The sequence below is a fragment of the Penicillium macrosclerotiorum genome (assembly GCF_028827735.1).
Source record: "Penicillium macrosclerotiorum strain IBT 26536 chromosome Unknown utg000001l_segment0_segment0, whole genome shotgun sequence".
Classification (NCBI taxonomy): Eukaryota; Fungi; Ascomycota; class Eurotiomycetes; order Eurotiales; family Aspergillaceae; genus Penicillium; species Penicillium macrosclerotiorum.
In genome coordinates this window covers 2,753,496-2,775,013 of record NW_026643081.1, presented here as the reverse complement: position 1 = coordinate 2,775,013, position 21,518 = coordinate 2,753,496, and the positions used below count along the sequence as shown (strand labels likewise).

At 49.3% G+C, this 21,518-nt stretch overlaps 8 protein-coding genes across 8 annotated transcripts; 4 read left to right on the top strand and 4 right to left on the bottom strand.

Moving 5' to 3' along the window:
• Window positions 1-96: 96 nt before the first annotated feature.
• Window positions 97-1,492, bottom strand: N7462_000929 (uncharacterized protein; the record flags this gene model as incomplete). Its single annotated transcript, XM_057072655.1, has 6 exons — window positions 97-409; window positions 482-512; window positions 575-642; window positions 699-841; window positions 914-1,141; window positions 1,208-1,492. 6 exons carry the CDS (start codon window positions 1,490-1,492, stop codon window positions 97-99), a joined length of 1,068 nt encoding a protein of 355 aa, XP_056939185.1.
• Window positions 1,493-2,709: 1,217 nt separating this feature from the next.
• N7462_000928 (putative amino acid permease) lies at window positions 2,710-4,618 on the top strand (the record flags this gene model as incomplete). Its single annotated transcript, XM_057072654.1, has 5 exons — window positions 2,710-2,862; window positions 2,964-3,034; window positions 3,092-3,669; window positions 3,734-4,083; window positions 4,154-4,618. 5 exons carry the CDS (start codon window positions 2,710-2,712, stop codon window positions 4,616-4,618), a joined length of 1,617 nt encoding a protein of 538 aa, XP_056939184.1.
• Window positions 4,619-7,163: 2,545 nt separating this feature from the next.
• N7462_000927 (major facilitator superfamily domain-containing protein) lies at window positions 7,164-8,886 on the top strand (the record flags this gene model as incomplete). The annotated part of the gene is made up of 6 exons (XM_057072653.1): window positions 7,164-7,334; window positions 7,398-7,467; window positions 7,530-7,628; window positions 7,699-7,852; window positions 7,921-8,332; window positions 8,395-8,886. The coding sequence occupies 6 exons, from the start codon at window positions 7,164-7,166 to the stop codon at window positions 8,884-8,886; spliced, it is 1,398 nt and encodes a 465-aa protein (XP_056939183.1).
• Window positions 8,887-10,001: 1,115 nt separating this feature from the next.
• pmeA (putative pectin methylesterase) lies at window positions 10,002-11,112 on the bottom strand (the record flags this gene model as incomplete). The annotated part of the gene is made up of 3 exons (XM_057072652.1): window positions 10,002-10,429; window positions 10,494-10,606; window positions 10,670-11,112. 3 exons carry the CDS (start codon window positions 11,110-11,112, stop codon window positions 10,002-10,004), a joined length of 984 nt encoding a protein of 327 aa, XP_056939182.1.
• An 893-nt stretch (window positions 11,113-12,005) lies between these two features.
• N7462_000925 (putative extracellular exo-polygalacturonase) lies at window positions 12,006-13,269 on the top strand (the record flags this gene model as incomplete). The annotated part of the gene is made up of 2 exons (XM_057072651.1): window positions 12,006-12,406; window positions 12,462-13,269. The coding sequence occupies 2 exons, from the start codon at window positions 12,006-12,008 to the stop codon at window positions 13,267-13,269; spliced, it is 1,209 nt and encodes a 402-aa protein (XP_056939181.1).
• Window positions 13,270-13,455: 186 nt separating this feature from the next.
• N7462_000924 (putative 2-methylcitrate dehydratase) lies at window positions 13,456-15,315 on the bottom strand (the record flags this gene model as incomplete). Its single annotated transcript, XM_057072650.1, has 4 exons — window positions 13,456-13,896; window positions 13,942-14,109; window positions 14,188-14,976; window positions 15,052-15,315. 4 exons carry the CDS (start codon window positions 15,313-15,315, stop codon window positions 13,456-13,458), a joined length of 1,662 nt encoding a protein of 553 aa, XP_056939180.1.
• A 708-nt stretch (window positions 15,316-16,023) lies between these two features.
• On the bottom strand, window positions 16,024-17,777 carry N7462_000923 (DNA cytosine methyltransferase; the record flags this gene model as incomplete). Its single annotated transcript, XM_057072649.1, has 3 exons — window positions 16,024-16,471; window positions 16,533-17,690; window positions 17,755-17,777. The coding sequence occupies 3 exons, from the start codon at window positions 17,775-17,777 to the stop codon at window positions 16,024-16,026; spliced, it is 1,629 nt and encodes a 542-aa protein (XP_056939179.1).
• A 1,576-nt stretch (window positions 17,778-19,353) lies between these two features.
• Window positions 19,354-21,278, top strand: N7462_000922 (amidophosphoribosyltransferase; the record flags this gene model as incomplete). The annotated part of the gene is made up of 4 exons (XM_057072648.1): window positions 19,354-19,438; window positions 19,496-19,948; window positions 20,023-20,710; window positions 20,780-21,278. The coding sequence occupies 4 exons, from the start codon at window positions 19,354-19,356 to the stop codon at window positions 21,276-21,278; spliced, it is 1,725 nt and encodes a 574-aa protein (XP_056939178.1).
• Window positions 21,279-21,518: the final 240 nt, after the last annotated feature.

The window sequence follows — 21,518 nt, the reverse complement described above, 5'->3', positions numbered from 1 at the left end:
CATGAATATAGTGTTGTGCCGGGAGTCTTATGACGGTTGATATCACCATCAGAGCATATGATGCAAGTATTCATAAGTAATAGCACTATGAAACTTTCAATGGACCTCAAAATGAATCGTCTGTTGGATGGCATTCTGTGGGGTGCTGTCGTGCACCAATGCCTCCATACTTTCGCCATCATCTTTGAGCGACTCCCGCCATCCACTCGTTACCTGTACCGATGTACCAGGCTTCATTCCATTTTCAGTTGATGGTTTTCCCAACCCTGTGAAATTATATGTACCACCTTGGGAGCGGGGATCAGGGTTCTCATTGATGGTGAAAGCAAAGATGCTGGGTTGGAGCTCGATAACAAGGCGTCCGAGGGATGGGAGGGAAGTAGTGATGATACTGAGATTCATCATAATCCTAGAAAATACAGAAAATGAGTCTCTTTTTGCAGTCATATTGAGTTGAATTGAGGCTTAGATAAAGACTTACTGGTCCCAAATTGCCGAGTTGGTATTTTTCCCTTAAAATTATATGTATCTTCAGTTAAATCATTGTAGGAGCTGCAGCTGATGGTTCACTTACATGGAATGTCGGAGGATTTCAGCATGTCGACAGTGTACTTAATTTCGGCTCCCGTGGCAATGCAAACCCTGCAAGATATAATCAGTATCGTTCTCATAGTTAATATCTAAAATGCTTCACTTACAAAAGTCGGCTCGCTAGCAAGGCCATAATTCGGCACCGCTTCCATCGAGATAGTTGCACGTTGCGGAGCATCATACAGGGAAGTAAAACAAGGGCGACATCAGTCAGTATGTTTAACGTTGCAATTGCTTGAAAGAGTGCAGTCTGTAAGCGATTAATTATGTCATTATTTAGGTCACAACGGCCAGTGGATGATCCAACAGAAGCGACTCCCACCTGGTTGACGCATTTATCCAGTCGGTTCCATTCCCAGGGCGATGGCATTGGGCATCTGAGGGCTAAAGCCAGAACAGACGCCACTGCCCATGCAACGATTATCCCCATAAGTGCCTGATTCGCAAACAACGACCTGCGCGAAGTCATCAAGTTCTTGAAAAGCAGCCCGAGCGATAGCTTGCTAAAGGTAATAGTCACAATGAGAAGGATCTGTGCCGCATACTCGTACTATTGATTGATAGAATTAGTTTCTTGTTCTGAGTGATAGGCGGATTCAAATTTGATCCTGCTCACCTTCAGATAATCTGCCAGCCTACTTTCTCCTATAGTGGATGCCCTACGCCCCAGCCCATGAGAGATAGCAAGCTGGACCAGTATGCTTTGTATTATTGCAAATAATGCTGCTGCTGCTAGCAAGATATCGTCGGAGTGGATGATACGACCAATAAACCACCGAGTGGAAAGTCGTGTCACCACAACGACGAGTGTCAATGCCAGAAGGGTATACACTGACACCGCTCCATATCCTCCATGATCATCGTCGGAGATCTCAAATAGAGGAGGGAGCGTGCCGGCCATGACCACATGGGAGAACCAAATAGCCGTGCAATTCGACAGCGAAAGGTTCGGTAGAGGAAAAAAAAATTGTTTGCAGATCTCAGATCGCGGGCCATGAGTAATTAAGAAAGGAATCTTCGGAGAACCATTCGATTTGGTGGGTCTGGGCTTTGCTTAGGTGTGAGGCTGGCTACTGGGAGGACCCGTACTAGAGGCACTTCGAAGAATCAGGAGCCGTCGGCAATGATGCCGAATATGAGTATAGCGTTATTTTCTACATGTGACATAGTTCCATGGTGCTACAACTACTCCGTAAAAAAAAGATCATCGGAAGATTCTAAAACCAATCTTTATCGCGAAGCACCCTGGTCTGAATTCGCCGGAGTCCCGTCGGGGTGGCCCGCCCCCGAGGCCTGTGCTTCCCACTGGCCCATGGAAATGACCTACCTCGCGATATGAGAGGCACGGTACCCAGGGGCCTTAATAGCTTTAGCTTTCGGGTACACTTGCCAAAGGCCGAATCTCCGGTCAGGAAACTATGAGGGATTCGAATGAGCAAGCTGATGGCTTCGAGACGATGGTGTTGATAATATAGTCGGGAGTCTCGATTCGATCCCTCTTTCTCCAATCAGATTCCTTTCCGTCACTCTGCATGTGAAAAGGTCAACTTGCGACCGTCTTTATCACGTTAGGCCCTGGAACATGCGGGGGACTTCGTGGTTGATAGCCCCACGAAGCCGCTCCAATTTAACTGGACGTACAGTGGACCAGGAGAGAAAACGCACATTGAACCAATCATCAGCGGATTTGCATGTCCAATCCAGCCTGGTGCCGGATAACAGTGGACTCCGGACGAATCATGACGAGCTGAAGCCCTGTCTGGCTTTTGCTTGTCTCTGCGCCCTGGACTATCGAGCCGCCACCAGCTAGAAAAGCCAAGAGCTCATGCGTGGAAGGACCCGCTGATACGACATGGCGCCCTGAATTCGGTACGAAACTCCTAGCCTGATTGCGAGACGCTGCTCGTAGAGGAACTGCTGTCGACTAGTCTCTTTCTCCTGAGGCATATCTGAACTCTGTCCACACACATGCCTGACACATAGAATAGCATAGTCGGAAAAGGAAACAAATACGCGTACGGTGCCTGCATTTTACTCTTTTAAAGTGCTGAGCAGCGGACAGAAAGTCAGCGACTGTCGTGTGCCGGGCCAACGGGTGCCCACAACCACTACCCCGTCATGTCAAACGATGGAATTGAACTAAGTCGCCTGAGCGTCAAATCCCATGTTCAACATAGCATGAGCGAACAACGATTTCACAGTCGCACTGGATCTAATTCTGGCTACGATGGCGGGATTTCGACATCCATGTCTAGTGGAAAGCGTATGGATGTAAGTGCCTTGCCTGATGGACGATCGCAATACGAACTGTAGGCAAGCAGAAATAAAGAATAAACACCGCTAACCATCTCTTTCCCTCTCATCTTTTATAGAGAAGCTTCGGTTCGCTGTCGATACTTTCATTATCAATCACCTTACTCTCCTCGTGGGAGTCTATCGCCAAGTAAGCACAAACGGCTGCAGTCTCCCCCTTCGTCGCGTGAGCTGATTGTCCGCACAGTTCCTTTGAGCAAGGTCTTGTCAATGGCGGTCCAGCAGGTCTTGTCTGGGGCTTGGTCTTATCACTGACGGGCACAATGGCGATGGCGCTGTCCCTCGCCGAGCTATCTTCTATGTGCCCGCTAGCAGGAGCACAGTACCATTGGACGGCCGTCTTAGCACCCCCAAGAATTCAAGCCTTCAGCACTTGGATGCAAGGATGGATCACTGTATTCGGATGGCAGGCGGCAACGACAAGCATATGCTACCTTGTCGCAACCCAGATTCAAGGAATGGTTCTCCTCAACAATCCCAACTACGATCCTCAACAATGGCATGGAACTTTGCTCATGTGGGTGATCGTCATCATATCGGGCCTACTGAATGTTTATGGGATCAAAATCATGCCCGCTCTACAGATGCTCGGTGGCATCATGCATATCACCTTCTTCATCGCAATTGTCGTTCCATTGATCCTTCTAGCACGTCGTAGCACCTCCGAATTTGTCTTTACAGAGCTATCGACGGCAGACGGAGGCTGGCAGTCAAATGGCATTGCCTGGTGTCTCGGCATGTTAACTGTAACCTACTGCTTCCTTGGTAAGCAAATGCATTTCATTGACTGCATTTGATTGACTGAGAACTAATTCAATCGTCGTATCAGGCTTCGACGGCGCCATTCATATGAGCGAGGAAGTGCGAAATCCTGCAGTCACTATTCCACGGATTTTAGTTCAGACAATTGTCATCAATGGCATATTGGCTTTTGTCTTTCTTCTCGTGCTGCTTTTCTGCATTGGTAATGTTGAAGAAGCACTTAGCCCGGCGTACATGTTTCCTATCATTGGTGTTTTCAAGCAAGCAACCCGGTCCGTGGGAGCAGCTACTGCCATGCAAACAGCAATCACTTTGATTGGCATGATTTCAAATGTTGGTGTGATCGCATCTGTCTCGCGACTTACTTGGGCGTTCGCTCGAGATGGAGGGTTACCGTTCTCAACATACTTCGCTCGCGTGAGCTTTCCCTTACCGAAATTACCTCGCTTTTGTCTTTGAATCTCATCGCTGACCTCAATTGGGTGAGAAGGTTGACCGCAAACACCGCGTACCAAAGCGAGCTATCGAGCTCGTCTGCGCTGCTGTCGTTGTTTTGTCTTTGATTAATGTCGCCTCAAAGACTGCACTCAGCGCCATTCTCGCTCTTTCCACCAGTTCTCTTTATGTTTCATATCTTATCCCGATCGTCATGATGATCATCCGACGGCTCGATACCAGCAGCCGCGGCCCTATTCCATTTGGGCCATGGTCGCTCGGTCGCTATGGGATGGCGATCAACATCTACGCTCTAGTATTTGGCACCTTTGTGTGTATATTCGTTCCTTTTCCCACACAGATTCCCGTCACCGCCGCGAACATGAATTGGTCCGGTCCTGTCTTCCTCGGTGTATGCATTTTGCTCGTGATCGACTGGACTTTCCGCGCCCGGCATAAGTACATTGGCCCAGCAAAAGACCTTCTACATTCGAAGAGCAAAATCAACGCTGCTTAAATAGACTCAAGCATGAAATCCAATTTCAAATAGCTTTAGCTGTCAGATATACTTGCAAAAGGACGAAACCCATTCGGAACACACGACTGATCTCAGACAGTAACACCAGCGGCAACGGCTTTAATTGAAAGGACTGAAAGTATCAATCATAGAGCAATTGACTTGAAGACAAACATTAACAAATGAGGTTGGAAGAGTGGCAGCCCCAAGGTGTCATAGCGGGGCTCCGAACGAGAAGGTATATAATCGAATTCAGATTGAGTACGGAAGGATCCATAGTCAAATATATAGCCTACAATATAGGCGAGGATTGTCGATCCTCAAGGCTCAGTTCACAGAGATGCATAGACACTCAAATCTTCAATAGCCACTTGCTTCGTCTTCGATAGTCTATTCTGTCAGATCTTTTACATTTGGATCCGCTGGATCGGCGGTTTCCTTGTAAATAGCGAATTATCGGTATCCAGGTAGTGGTATATCTGCATGCAAATCGTAGGATGGTAAATCCGATCAACTTTCTCGAGATGAGTTTCGGCTGCTTGGAAAAACCGATGTCTGTAGCGCATCAGCATTCGTAAGACTCGGAGCGCGATCTATATTTAGCGCTCACGCTTTAGCTCTCCAAGCTGCTACTGGGTCATTTCTCCACGATGCCATCCATACACAACTGAATTACGCGATCAGTGGTGTTGAAAATCAAAGTTTTTGCATTATTTGTGACTGAACATACCCGGTGCCAATCAGGAAGAGTATCAAAGCAGTGCTGGCATGATCTGTTGACAATTCGCCATCATTTAAATAAAGTCTATCCAATAATGCGAAGGATTGATCTCTCAAAAGGAACCGACAAGTGGCATTTCCATGGTCAAAGTAGGCCTCCACATAGTTTGTGGCCAAGCTTTTGTCAGGAAGGACCAGCGTCTGTACCCCATCCATCCTGCGAATATGGTCATTCTCTTCAAACCTCGTGAATAAGTTCCTTGGAAGGCCTTGACCAATTTGAGCCAAATGCCCGGAGACTCTTCGTAAGAATGAGTCCACACTGGCATCACCTAATTGAGTGATCAGAGGAGTCAAGACAAATAAGACAAAGCTCTGCGCAGCGCAAACAAATACCTGTGAAATCATCACCAGCCTCAGCGGTAGAACCTTTGCTAGCTGCAAGCACTCTGGGAGTCGATTCCAATGACCTAGAAGAATGAGTGGAGTGATTGCCTGTATCATCAATAATGATAGAAGGGTGCGATAAACGTCTGCATTTTTCTTGACGCGCCTGCTATTGTGGGTGTGAGATAGACAAATACCATGGGACCATATGCAAAAGATCCCGAGTTGACATACTGCAACTGAAGATTGGACGCGGTTGTACGAAGAGCGGTAAGCGCAGTCTAAATGAATACCAGTGGCAAGTGCCGTGAGAATCTGGGGTAACCACTCAACCCGACAATTGAGCAGTAAGATTCTACACAAGACTTAGTGATACTCAACTTCATAGGTACTCCATGTAAGTGACTGCGTGCGTTTTACTGAGTCAACTGATGGGCTTGAGACTTGTTATAGCGCTCGATATCGGTTTGATGTGGTTGTTGGGTGGTCCCAATCCTCCTACAGTTACAGTTCTTCCTGGCGCGCCACCAAGCGTCCACCCTGGGATGCTCGACGCTCTTCGTGATCGACTCGCTGAATTACCCAGCTTTTATACCGAGGAGGTGGCTTATTGCCAATGAGACGAATTCAATATATGAATATCGTCATACAGTATCGAACGTGCTCTGTCTCCGGCTGGCTGAGCCAAACAGACAGCCCCGGCAGAAAGCCAAAGAACAGAATCCTCAACTATGGGATCCCACCAGCATCAACTATCGAGTGCTGTTCGTACCACCTTGTTTTCGCCGATGAACCTGGATGTGATAAACAGGTAGAGAAAAAGCGGAGTGGTTAGTAAGATCTTGCGTAGTGTACAAAAGACATTTTGTTGAGGTTTAGGTTTAATTTCATAGCAAAACTTGGAAAAAAAGGAAGTCTCATCGCATGGTCAATATGTTTTAGACCAGCTGTTCTTTTTTATTAAATCATTGGCAAGCTCGGTCAATTGATGTTATGATGGCTCACAAGCCTTCCCTCTGCTTCGGTAGATTCTTCCAAATACCTTCGCTGCACACAACCTTTCTCCATGGACTCACTCCTCGGTGGATCATTTTGACTCTAAGAAATAATGACCCTCTCCTGCTCCCAAAGTCATTGGTCATGCGAGGCGGTTCTTGGAAATGTTCTCCGAGTCTCTCGGAAATGTTCGGACTCCCCGTCGGAGAGCACTGGCGATTGAAGTTACCAACACGCGTCCAGTGGGGTTCCCCGTGGGGTATGAGCCTAGGGAGCATTTGTATGGAATATTTTGATCCTTTCTAAAGTTGAAGCAGGTCATAAAATAGTTATTTCCCTGGTCTTCTCCAGAAGAGTTTCCCCTTCATGGGAAGCGAGAAAGAAATCGTCTGTTGGTAATATTTTCACTCAATTCATCCACACGCTCTTATACAAAGAAAATATGCCGATCAAGGAAGATATCCCTGCGGGACAGGAGCAATCTTCCATTCCTGCTGGGCTCAAGGAAGGCGAAAATTCAGTGCACGTGGAAGATATTCCATCTCTGTCAGATGACGAACAGGCATTTCTTAGTAACTTCACCGATGAGCAAAGAAAGAAAGTGATGTGGAAAGTCAGTGTCCTTTACTCTCGAGTCCTTCTTCAAACTTAATGCTCAGACCGATGGTTCTTATAGTTGGATATCAGACTCATACCTATGCTGGCTTTCCTTTACCTCATGGCCTACCTTGATCGTGCTAATATTGGTAAGCAAATATCAGTTCAATGGGGAGGAACACGGTGAGCTGATCTTTATACTTTCTGATAGGAAACGCCAAGATCGAAGGTCTCATGGAAGACCTCAGCCTTTCTGGAGAACAATACAATATTGCGCTTTCGATATTCTTTGTACCATACATCATTCTTGGTGAAGACCCTTAGTCCCGCATTTGGTTCCGTACTTCAAGTAAACGACACTGACTTGAATTCATGCCCAGAAATGCCTAGCAACACCCTTCTTCTCAAGTTCAAACGCCCCTCGCACTACCTTGGCCTCCTCATCACTCTATGGGGCCTCGTTATGACCTTGACAGGGATCGTCAGGAATTTCGGGGATCTTGTTGCCTGCCGATTTTTGCTCGGCGTGTTTGAGTAAGTCTCGAAAACCCCGTATTTGCGCCAATGTGGTGCTTGTAAATTTCATTGTCACGATTCTGTAGGTCTGAGTTCTTTCCAGGGGCCGTCTTCACTATATCGCGCTGGTATCTTCCTGGCGAGACACAAGTTCGAATCGCTCTCTTCTATTCCGCGAGTGCTCTCACTGGTACGTTTTCGAGTCTTCTTGTCTTTGCGATCGTGAATCTCGATGGTGTCGCCGTGCTTGAGGGCTGGAGGTGGATATTTATCTTAGAGGGTATCGTCTCTGTACTAGCTGGTGTTTTCACTTTTTTCTTCTTGATTGATACACCTGCACTCTCTTCTTGGCTCACGCCAAATGAACGCAAGTACCTAGAGCTCTGGCAACTTGCTGTCCAAGGCAACAGCATACGCGTGACAGAAGCTGAAAAATCGAGGAGGAGGGAGATCGCCAAGTCTGTGATTCTCGACTGGCAGCTTTACCTTCAGGCTCTAGTATACTGCTCGAATACTGTGCCCAATTACGGAATGAAATTCACAATGCCACAGATTATAAGAAATATGGGCTATACAAGCAGCCTTTTATTGTTGGGGCGCAACTACTCGTTGTCATCTCGTTTGCTGTCCTCTTTGTCAAGGCAGATGATATTGCTTCGAATATCCCAGCTTGTTACTTTGCCATTTTCCTCGCGAATATTGGGTTCTACCAGATCAACCCTGGAGGTAATGCATGGACGCTAAGCAATCTGGCCGGGCCGACCAAGAGAAGCCAGGGTATTGCGTACATGATCTGCCTCGGTAATATTGGTGGAATAATTGGCAGTTTCATCTACATTGAAAAAGAGAAACCGAAGTATCCGACAGGCTTTGGTACATCGCTTGCGTTTGCGGGCCTTGGTATTATCGCCCGCTTTGTCCTAGAATTTGCATTCTGGAGGATCAATAGGACACGTGCTGCATTCAATGAAGACGAGATTTATGAGAGGTACTCCGACGAGGAATTGGAGAGGATAGGAGATCGTTCCCCTCTTTTCCGATATACACTTTAAGTTGTCAATGACGGGACATAGCACAGGCTGAGCTACATGGGAAGATTAGACATCCACATATTCGAGATGCCATTTTTGATGCTTTCATCCTTGTCCGTGTTGGCAGGTAGGGATTGTTCTATCTTTCTTTGTCCTCAACGCGACTGGCGGGATGAGACTGCATTTTCCGTACAGAATTCGAATTATTATCTGCCTGCAGCACTACTTTGAATAGCGATACAAACCTTTTTCCAAGAAATAAGTCCCTCCTATCATTCATTTGAAAAAATTTCTATCCACACAAGGTGATTGATACTGAAAGAGCAAGATCGTTTTGGTCGCGAATGGCCCGCTCGGTCCTCTTCACATCCTGTCTCGTCAGGAGCTATGAAATTGGAAGGCTATCTCAGTATGCACAAGATCATAGCTCGGGTAACAGGAAACTTCAATATTTGGAGCAACAACTATGAGTTTCAATGATGCCTGAGTGGAATTATAGGTCAGCTTTTTGGACAGCCGATCACAGGTGTAGAGCTCCCGTTATATCCTCCGCTGCCTTAGCCGCAACTTGCTGAACTACTGTAGGGGATAATCTATTTTGATGATTTGATGACTGCCTCTCCTATCCTCTATTTGAAAGAACCTTATTTAGATGATCTTCCTAAGAAAACTCTAAAATGGTGGAGCTCGCTAGCCACCTGCAAAGCTTGATCGAATCCTGGGACACCTACGCTAGCTCTATATATAAAAGAGATATGTTTAGCGATTTCGAGCTAGTGTCATATTGTTAACGAATGCGAAAAAGAGAAACTATTTCAAAATCCCTTATAAAAATAGCCCGCGCTACTTGAACAGCTATCTCGTATTACGTAGGAAGGATATTTGGCGTGTTTTGTATTACTATGTTACAAATCCAGCTTTCCTTGCTACTGACGAGGAAGCAAATCCGAATCTAATTAGACAAAATGTTGTTGCTACTGCTTTTGTGGTCCATAATGCCCCGAGAGTGTCCCCAATCCTCCTAGAGCAGCTAAGCCGGTATCGATGGTCATGATTATCTATTCCTTGGAAGAAATATGAAATCCATTTGTAAATTGTGTAATCAACCTTGTTCTCCAGCTTAAATGAAAGGGCACTCAGTAACTCGAATCAATCCAATCCCCATAGTCACTACCCAGCACCGTCTTCTTGGTGACACCCGCCGAGATCGACGTCTCATACAATCTGTCCGATGTATCCGATCCATCACCGGAGTTGTTGTACTCGTAAAACAGGGGTGTTGCACCTTCAGCCATAGTAGTCCATCCCTGAGCATTGATCAAGCTGCCTAGGTCCGAGTTTTGGTAAATCACCCGTGCCAGCACACGCCACGGCCGGCCCAGATACACATCACCATCCAGGTCTGTGCCAGACGCCGCTTTGATGTTACAGTTGTCGATAGCATACCAGGCTGAATCTGTTGATTCTTCGCGAGAATTGGCAGTGATGTAACCTGCACCGTTGGACACGATGTCACATTCTCCGAACCAAGCAGAGGCATCTCCGAAAATAAAGTCCACAGCTCCTGTTCAAATTTTCATGAGCCAAAATAGTTATCATTGTCGAGAAGCTTATATTTTTTTTCTCACCTTCAATCATGCAGTTGGAGTAATACTGAGTTCCAGCTTTAGCATACAGTGTATCCTGGTACCCGGTGAATTGGCACCCGTAGAATCCCAGCTGATCAGCATTACCAACAAGCCTGCGCCGGAATATATTAATATCTTCTCTCCTTTCAGACCAAGAGCGATGCAAATTGACTTACGCGACAGCTTGCGCACCCTTCCCGTATCCGTTCGCCACATTGATATTATACATTGTGAACCCATCCGAGACCACATTCACGGTGGCACTCTTATCCAGACTACCAGCGGCCGACGAGGAAATGGTATGCGTGATTGTCACCGTATTATCCTTGTAGGTCCCCGTGTTTGAGGTCTCGCCATACAGAGTCAAAGTGCCCGCATAGTCGATCGTCAGCTGCTCTGAATACGTGCCACTGGCAACATAAATGCATGCCGAGGAAGTCGATGAGCCCAACGCATCGAGGGCTGCTCCAATCGTCGAGTATGTCTGACCGGAGCCAACACTGAGACAGCCGGACGGCGCGCTCGTTCTACTTGTACGGCGCTGCAGCTCGGCGGGCGCACCGATGACGCCAGTGCCGAGCCCTAGGGCTGACAAGAGAAATATGGCGGACTTGCGCATTTGAGCGGATGGGTTTTCTTTCTCAGAAAGATGATCTTCAACTGATAGAGTTGGAGTGCGAGACGACCAGCGCTCAGCTAGCGAATATATGAACCCATCACTGTAACATACTGCTCACCCACCCTAGCACAAGGTCCTCTATCCTTCGTCGGAAAATTATGTTTCAAGGGTATCGGATTCAATTTTTCGCGTCAAAACTGCCGGTGAATTTTATGCTTGGAGTTTAAGCGAAACAATAGATTCTCCACCGCGCGGCCCCGGATTCCATGAATAACAGTCTGTTCTGAAACACGGATGCCTGTCAACTGGAATAATCATCTCCGCGTTCAGCCCATTCCGGCTATTGTCCGTTCAAGAGCAATTTAGCCGGCGGTCCTTATAGTAAATTAGAACGAAGTACATGCCAAGGCCATTAAGGGTGAACAGCCTCTCCAGGCGTTCATCCAATCCTGGTCTCCAGCGCCCCCTCTGACGTCGATTCTTCACAACTTTCCGAGACAAAAGAAGCGCCACCAACCAGGGGTTGTCACACGTGAAAAATAGTTCGGTAGAGGCCACTGGTTTCAACCAAGTGGGGTAGTTTGACCCTTGCAGCAGAGGTTTGAATATACCGGCAGGATGGACCAGCACTTTGAAGAATTTCCTCGAATTATAGTTCTAGATAGCTCCTTATTTCAGGTTGACAGGTGATGATCCGTGGATGTTGTTTGAGCTATAGATAAATAATCGGCTGTCCAGTTCAGATATACATGTACCTAAAAGGACCAATCCTGGTCAAACTACTATACTATACTACAAGACTTCTATAAGAATCCCGATCCACTTCCCAAAGAGTTCCGTAACAGGCGTATCAGAGGAGCCTGCCAACATCTGCCATCCCCAGCTCGATCACAATGGGTGTCGCAAAGAGACTATGTCCGCTTCTCGCCACGATCCCACTCGCGCTGGCACTACCAGACGCATCGCGCGTTCTGAATGCTCGCGCCTCGACCTGCACCCCCGTGGCTGGCGGGTCGTCATCCACTGACGACGTCCCTGCCATTACCTCGGCGATCGCATCCTGCAGCAGCGGCACGATTGTGATTCCCTCGGGAACAACATACTATCTAAATAGCGTTCTGGATTTCGCAGGCTGCAGTGGCTGTGACTTCCAGGTAGAAGGTCTGCTTAAATTCGCCTCGTCGACCAGCTACTGGGAGGGGCGCACAGCAATGATCAATGTCAAGAATATTGACGGGATCAAGATCCGGTCTCTAACGGGAAATGGAGTAATCGACGGCAATGGCCAGGATGCGTATGTTGCAGAGACCAATAAGATACGACTATGCAAAAAGCTAACGTAATTCCAGTTGGGATGTCTTCGCCTCGGATAGCAGCTACGATCGCCCAACGCTTCTCTATATCACGGGCGGTTCCGACATCACCGTGTCCAACTTACGACAGAAGAACCCGCCCAACGTGTTTATTTCCGTCAAGGGGGGCAGTAGCGACGTGGTATTCTCAAACTTGAAGATGGACGCCACGTCGAAGAGCGACAACGCGCCCAAGAACACAGACGGCTTTGATATTGGGGAGAGTACCAATGTGGTCATCAGCAACGTCAAGGTCACGAACGACGACGATTGCGTTGCATTCAAACCTGGAGCGAACGGCGTCACAGTGACCGACATCACCTGCATCGGCAGCCACGGTCTGTCTGTGGGATCTCTCGGCAAGGGTTCGGATGACACAGTCAAGAATGTGTATGTGTCTGGTGCCACGATGGTGAACTCAACCAAAGCCGCGGGCATCAAGACTTATCCATCTGGTGGGAGCCATGGACAGTCGACCGTCACAAATGTGACCTGGAACGATGTCACGGTCGACGGGTGCGACTACGCCATCCAGATCCAGAGTTGCTACGGCGAAGATGCGGATTATTGCGAGGATTACCCTGGCACTGCAGATCTGACCGATATTATCTTCGAGAACTTCAGCGGCACGACTAGCGGCAAATACGACGACGTCACTGGAAATCTCGACTGTGGAGCGGACGGAACTTGCGGCGTCAAGGTCAGCTCATATACAGTGAAAGCTCCGGACGGGAAGAGCGAGGTACTGTGCGCAAACACCCCGTCAAATCTAGGGGTGACATGTACATCAGGGGCCTCGGGATAAGATGGAAGATCATATTACAGGTGAACATGTGTTTTTATGCAGTAAAATCAATGAACTCAAAGTCTATGCAGTCATTTTGCTGTATATCGCCCAAAGGAAAAAAGGATATGTTCATCATACACGTAGTGCTATTCTGTCCACCAAGGAAGAGATCTCTCCTCAAACACTCTCCCAAGAAGAGGGTATCTAGGCAGAGGCGATCACCTTGTCCTTGACGTACAGATCAACATACTGGTCGACATCGTAGTTCTCAAGCTGCTGGCGATCCCAGCCCACCTTCAGCAGCTCGTCGATACGAGCCTGGTCAAAGTGCGCCTGAAGATGACGCTTGTACTTGGCCAGAATCTCCGGCTTAGCCTCCTCGCGGCGCAGGCGGTGGCCCAGAGGAGCCTCAACAACAACCTCGTCAAGAACGGTGCCGTCGTTGAGGGTAACGGTCAAGGCGTTGGGGATGGTGCGCTTGGACGGGTCATGGTAGTCCTTGGTGAACTGCTCATCTTCGACACAGCGGATGCGCTGACGCAGATCCTCCAGTAGAGGTGAGGTGGCAGCCTCAGAGCCATCGGCGTAGTCACTCGCAGTCAGGCGGTTGAACACAAGCATGTTGGCAACCATGTACTGGTCGGGCTGTCAGTTGAAATAATCATATGATCCTTATGCAAGCTAGCTTACCTGAACACAGTGGTCACGGTCGGCAAAGTTGTCCATTGCCTTGAACTGTTTATCGATGATACGGATACAGGCCTCGTGGGTACGGTTGGTGATCTCCTTGATATCCTTGGCGCTCTTGCCCATAGCCGCCAGCTTCTTGTTGATGATCTGGGCAGCCTCGATGGCAGTCTGGGAATGGAACTCGGCTAATTTCCAAGTTAGCCATCTTTCATTTCATTTCCTCAAATTTCAACCAGAAAAAGGTACAAGGTACTTACCAGGGTAGGAGACCTTGAAAAGAACGTTCTCCATGACATAGCTGCCGTAGGGGCGCTGGAACTGGAACTTCTTGCCCTTGAAGAGGACATCGTAGAAGCCCCAAACCGGAGCCGAGAGAACGGTGTGCAGACCACCCTCGCCCTTCTGGACCTTGAGAACCAGGTTGACCGCGCGCTGGCAAGCATCACCGGCGGCCCACGACTTGCGGGACATGGTGTTGGGGGAGTGGCGGTAAGTGCGAAGACTCTGGCCATCCACCCAGGCCTGGGTAATAGCATCAGCGGTCTGCTTCTCAGTCAGACCCATCATCTTCGAGACCACCGCGGTGGTGGCAACCTTGACCAGCACAACGTGATCCAGGCCAACCTTGTTGTACGAGTTCTCCAGAGCCAGGACACCCTGGATCTCGTGGGCCTTGATCATGGCCTCCAGAACATCCCGGATTTTGAGGATCTTGCCATTGCCCAGGTTGCCGCCTGCGCGGTTAGTGCGAGAAATCCAATCGGCTACAGCCAGAATACCACCCAAGTTGTCGGAAGGGTGGCCCCACTCGGCGGCGAGCCAGCAGTCGTTGTAGTCCAGCCAGCGGATCATGGCGCCAATGTTGAAAGCACCATTCACCGGGTCGAGCTGGTAAGGAGTACCAGGCACACGGGTGCCATTGGGGACCACAGTGCCCTCCACAACCGGGCCGAGCAGCTTCGCGCACTCCTTGAACTTCAAGGCTTCCAGACCGCAACCCAGAGTGTCCAGGAACACCAGACGAGCGGTATCGAACTAATGGTGCCAGAAAATAACATCGTATTAGTACGAAGTGAATTGACCGAATTGGGGCCCAAAAGAGAAACTTACCGCCAGATCAGAGTCCACATTGTACTGGTGGATGTAACTGGCCATATCCTGGATCTCAGGGTCGTAAGACTTGTCGGCTTGCGCCGGAGGAGCAGCTGATTGACGAGCAGCCATGGTGGAAAAGCGAGGGGCACGATTGGCAGTAGGAGTCACGATGGCGGTGATGGGAGAAGTAGAAGCGAAAGTGGGCAACCTGGAGACGGAGATGCGGGCCAAAGTGCGGGGAGACGTGTGGGTCAGCCGTCTCACTGCGGGAAGGGACATGGTTGTCTGCGCAATGGAAGGGGAATTGAAGCAGGATCCAAAGACAAAGATCCCAGACGAGGCAAAAACAAGTCGGGAATAGAAGAAAATGGAGAGGATAATCTGGCGATGGGGTAGAGGGAGAAAGAAGAATGTGGAGAGGGGAGTGTTGGGGGTAACAGAAAGGGAAAGGGTGAGTTCAAGCTGACTTCATCGTGCCGAGGCCAGTCGGTTAGTGTCGGGAATGCGGCCGATGCTTCGGTCACCACCACCAAAGACCTCGACGGAATGGTGGAATTGGGGAATTGACACATTGCCAGGGCATCCAGTCTCTGCCATTGGTCCTGGGCCCAGTTGGCTTCTACAAGATGGAGGAACAGTGACCATAGGGTTGAGCTCGAGCCGGGGAGATCCCGAGGACCGGCGGTATTCAGCGTTCGGAGACGCAGGGGGCCACGACGAACAGCTACAGTGCATCATCCCCAAACCAGCGAATATCGGAACAGATCCAGAGCTCTCAAATCAGGGGAAATCGTTTCATTCGGGGTCCGGTCTACACAACTAAATCTTTGGACGAGCCAAGCTCGTCCAACAAATCACACTAGAAAGCCGATCCCGTTTGTCCTCGGGCCAACATGCTCCGCAGCGGTTTCACATGCCCCAACGCCGATCAGATCATACTCACTTTCTGAGCATCTTTCCAACCGCCATCATAGCCAGCGCAACTATTCATGCCCAAATACGGCCCCGCGCGGATTTCTCGGCCAGCTCTCGCTCGTCGGTCTCTCTCAGAGACTGGGTCACCGACTCAAAGAACTTCCGGGCAAACGTCGGAGGCACAGCATTCCCAATCTGCCGCCGGGTTCCCTTGCCCGAAAACTCGAAATCGATGGGAAAGGTCTGCAGGCAGGCCACCTCTCGACAAGTGAATCGTCGCTTTCCAGAGGGGTGCCAATTACCCTCCCCGCCGTTACAGGTGAGAGTCTTCGCCGGTTGGCGAGGGTAATACGAAGCACGGTGGGCTGTGCTCCATCGGTCTTCTTCGATAACCGTCTCATGGTTGTCAGCATCCTCAGGAATTCCCGAGATGGCGTCGTGGATGGTTTTTATAGGAGCCAGACCGCTACCCGGAAGACCATGAGTTGGTTCAGGAAACTTGGGGAGTGTTTCTCCTGGTCTGTGAGCACTTGGTCAATATCAATGAACAATTTTATATCATTGAGGGAGAGGGACCTTACCCAGCCGCAAAGATGATCAGTCTTCTCCGAGTCTGTGGGATACCGTAATGAAGCGCCTCTAACAGTCCCCAACGAACTGAATAGCCGATCTCCAGCCAATCCAGAAGAACCCGGTCCAGGACTTCGGCATTTCTGGGGATCTCTTTAAGACCAGAGGTCTCTTCCATAGTCAGAATGCGGGGATGCGCTCGCTCCAGTAGGTTACGGCCCGTGAAGATGCAGGCATAGTTATCCTCATCCCGACTGCTGTCGATCGTATGTGCAGGTGAGAAGGTCTGACATGGTGGAGAGCAATGGCAGACATCCACGCGGAGGAATTCATCAGTGTTGGTCATGAAATCGTGGAACGGGGAATTCCAAACCGCAACGTGAGGGAAGTTTAGGGTGTAGGTCTGAGCAGCATACGAGTTGATGTCACAAGCCCATTTAATCCACAGTCCCGCTTGCTGGGCTCCGCAGGAGGCTCCGCCAGCACCACAGTAGGCATCGCCAAAAGAGTATGTACGGCCATCGGTGGTGAGATCAATGGTTGAGTCATTCAGACCAGAAGTTGAAGACTGCGAGTATGACAACTTCGCATCGCCATAGGGAATGGTCCTCCTTGGTCCTCGCCATTTCTCCCTGAGCTCCACAGGGGAACAACGATATTCACTATCAGCTTCCTCAAATCTCAGGTATTCGACCGAATTTTCCGGGAGTCTATGGCTTTCGTGATGCCGGGTGGTCAGATTCTCCCGCCACCGAAATGTCCATTTCAAGCGACAGACCAATCCCTTCGGCTGTCTATATTGCCCATGCTTTGTGAGTGGGACGTTGGTGAAATGGATCTTGCGCAAGTGCCGAACTTCATCGACTGAGAAAGGACCTCCATTTTTGTCGCGGATCAAATCGTCAGTACTCCTATCATAGTCCACCTCAATTGCCCATACAAGCTCATTATCATTCCGTGGAATACAATTCGGAATATGTGGAAGACGCAACCCCTTGGTTCGATAAAGCCTTCTCCCATAAAGGGATATTTCCGGTCCCTGATGGGAGATGTGCTCAATGTAGACAAATGACCCATCATAAAGCTCCACAGACATAGACTCTTTGAAAATGTGCCTTGCGATCGCGCTGAAGTCAATGAGCGGCATCAGTCCCTGCAAATCGACTTCACTGTTAGTGACATAATTCTGTTTAATTGATCAGTAGATCTTCAATGATGATCTGGGCCACTTACATCAACCTTCCCGCTCGTTCCATTTACTGTCAGATCGATAGGTTCATTCCAAGTGTTTCCCCGCGCGGTCAATATGGCGTTTTTGGCAGAGAGTGTTCCTTCGTCGTCCAGAGACTTAGAAGAATGACGGATGACACGATGATGGATCAAAACGTTGTTCCTCCTCCCAAAATCAGGTCTCAACGAATTGTACTGGTCCAGGACAAGAGGGGGTCTTTCAGCGCTATTGTTCACGACAGGGTCAAAGGTGGATAAATTTTTTTTGAGACAGATTCGGTCAATATCTTCCCAATCCTTGAAAGAAGGGTCTTCGGAATCAGCTGGAATCGCGAGACATTCCTGGCCCAGAAACAAATTCAGATTCATGTCCGGAGATATGTTTTCTGTAGGCCACTCCATCGACTCGGTTGATGAAGACTCCATACTCGTTGGTGAAGATTCTAGAGATGTGAGTGAGAGTCCCGGGCTCGTGGATGAAGATTCCGGAGTCGAAGGTAAAGTTTCCGGAATCTGGGGCAAATATGCTCGTGGTAAAATCCAGGGGGCATCACTATTAGGGGAGATATGAGTCTTCTCCTTGGATTCAGACCTTGGCCCAGAAATGAGATCAATTATCTCGGCATCCATCTTTTTTCCGCCCATTCTTGTCAAGTATTTCGGCAGTGAAATTCGAGAAATGAAGATTGTAGCTGGTTGGAAGAAACTGGACTCAATTTCCTCTGACGATGCTTCTCATCATTCAAGGAGTATATGCCCCGTGTTCAGAAAAAGGGAGATGCGCAAGATTGAATTAAGGCAAGTGGGGATGGGGATATAGTAAGATGCTACCCGATCTGAAAGGTAAATGCAGAAAATCTTCTGGAATTGGGAGATGAAAGACGTAGAAGGGATGTCTACGCAACCAAAAAATATATTCTCTGGTATACATGAATAACAGACTAAATAAAAGCAGACCAACGATCCAACTGATCATGCAGGGAGGAGAGAGTGCATAGCAACAAAGCAACTGGCAGGCGCACATGTGAAAGTTTTCCCATTATCCCACTTTGGCACCGATCTTGCATCTTCACTCTTCCCGAAATCTCCCTTCAAGTGAATTGACATGCCAAAGGGTGTCCACTGTGACCAGTTTGATTAATGTCTATCAATGTCGCTCATCTTCATACAGTCAACTATATACCCTGCCCAATGCGGGGCACCGCGAGGGGCACGCTGAGTCAGCACGCCTTTGTCAGCCCGGAGTCGGAGTGCCGCGAAAAAATCTCAGTGGAGAAGAACCACGGCGGAACGAAAGGCCACTATGGAGATTTTCTTTCCCTTCCCCTCCGACTTCCTGGGGGTCCTGATGAGCATTGCTCCCCCTTCATTCCCTATCTGATTTTGGTGAGTGGTTGTTGGTCCTGCCTTTGCCCGCGTCTCTATGATGAACTTTGGATTTTTTTCATAGATGTTAGACTTCCTAGCTTTTTTTTGCGGAGAACATCCCATACTGATTTTTGAGACACCCCCACCATTGTTTTTTGCTCGATTGCCGATGCCTACTGTGACTTCTGTGCTGACCAGTCTGCTGTCTTACAAGGAAACCTCTTCCGCCTCAACATGTGTGGCATCATCGCTCTGATCCTGGCGAACCCCTCCGCGGCTGCGGCCGTGGACCTTCACGAGGCCCTGTACCTGCTTCAACGTGAGTAGCAACCGGAATTACATGGAGGACACAATCGCTAAGCCGATGTGACCACAGATCGTGGACAGGATGCGGCCGGTATTGCGACCTGCGCTTCCGGAGGTCGCATCTACCAGCTGAAGGCCAATGGCATGGCGGCCAAGGTCTTTCAAGACGGTGCCAAGGTGGCCAATCTGCCAGGCTCCATGGGTATCGGACACCTGCGGTACCCAACTGCCGGCAGCAGCGCCAACGCTGAGGCTCAGCCATTTTACGTCAACAGTCCATATGGCATCTGCTTCGCACACAATGGCAACCTGATCAACGCCCCGGATCTGAAGAAGTACCTGGATTTAGAAGCACACCGTCACATCAACACCGATAGTGACAGTGAACTCATGCTGAACATCTTTGCGGACGAGCTGAGCGAGACCAAGAAGGCTCGCGTCAACCAGGAGGATCTCTTTGCCTCTTTGAGCCGTATGTACAAACGCTGCGAAGGCGGCTGGGCTTGTACTGCCATGCTCGCTGGTAAGTCTGAGATCGCGTCAAACTCAACAGTGCCTGAACACCCCACTGACCTGCTTTGCCTTTCTTTTCTCTAGGCTTCGGTGTTCTGGGCTTCCGTGACTCATACGGCATTCGTCCTCTCGTCCTCGGCTCCCGCCCCTCCCTGGACGGTCAAGGAACTGACTACATGATGGCCTCTGAGTCTGTTGCTCTGGATCAGTTGGGCTTCTCCAACCACCGGGATATTCAGCCAGGTGAGGCTGTCATCATCGAGAAGGGAGGAGAGCCCGTCTTCCGCCAGGTGGCACCCAAGAAGGACTATGCCCCAGATATTTTCGAATTTGTCTACTTTGCTCGCCCAGACTCTGTCATTGATGGTATCAGTGTGTACCGCAGCCGTCAGCGCATGGGGGACCGTCTGGGTGCTCGCATCCTCGATGTGTTGGGCCCTGAAGAGGTCAAGAACATCGATGTGGTTATCCCCATTCCTGAGACTGCAACCACATCTGCTACCCATGTTGCTCAGTACCTTGACAAACCCTACTGCCATGGCTTTGTTAAGAACCGCTATGTCTTCCGCACCTTCATCATGCCTGAGCAAAAGACCCGCCAGAAGGGTGTCCGTCGCAAGTTAAACGCGATGAAGCAAGAGTTCAAAGACCGCAACGTTCTGCTTGTGGACGACAGTATCGTTCGTGGTACCACCAGCCGCGAAATCGTTACTATGGCCCGTGAGGCTGGCGCCAAGAAGGTCTACCTGGCCAGCTGTGCGCCCGAGATCACGTAAGTCTTGACAATCACGACTTGATATAATATAGAGTACTAATGGTGTTGTTTTTCTTCTTTTTGCAGACATGCCCACATCTACGGTATTGACCTTGCCTCTCCTCAGGAGCTGGTTGCTCACAACCGGGATACTGAGAGCATTGCCCGTCATATTGGTGCCGAGCGCGTCATCTTCCAAACTCTGGATGACCTGAAGGGCTCTTGCGCTGAGATTGCTCGTGAGAATGGCCAGTCTGAACCCCACAACTTCGAGGTCGGTGTGTTCTGTGGAAGCTATGTGACACCCGTGCGTCAAGGCTACTTTGACCATCTGGAACAAGTGCGTGGCGAGGGCCGCAAGATCAAGGCCCTTGACAAGGCCAAGGAGGCCGTTGCCCATGGTATTGCCAACATGACCGACTTCCAGATCGCCGCTCATGGTGTCACCATGGACACCAACGGCAAGATCATCCCTGCGGAGGGAGTTGTCTCCCCGGAGCCCACAGACCCGCCCAGCTCAGATGAGCACCCGAAGGTTACGGACCGCATGGATATCAGCATTCACAACATTGCCGATCATCCATGATATCTGCGACGGCCTTTTTCCTATTTCTCAAGCCATTATTCTATTATGCATTCGGAGTCGAGGAGTTTGTATTAAGATGGCATCTTTTCTTTTAGACAGGTGACGGACGATTTACGTGCAAAGTGATGCGAAAACGGATATCTTTGACCCTAATCTACAGGGTTGCAATCTTATTTGAATGATGATAGGTAGTTGAGTTCAGATACCATTTTGAATTCCTCCAAAAATTTCTATTTTCTT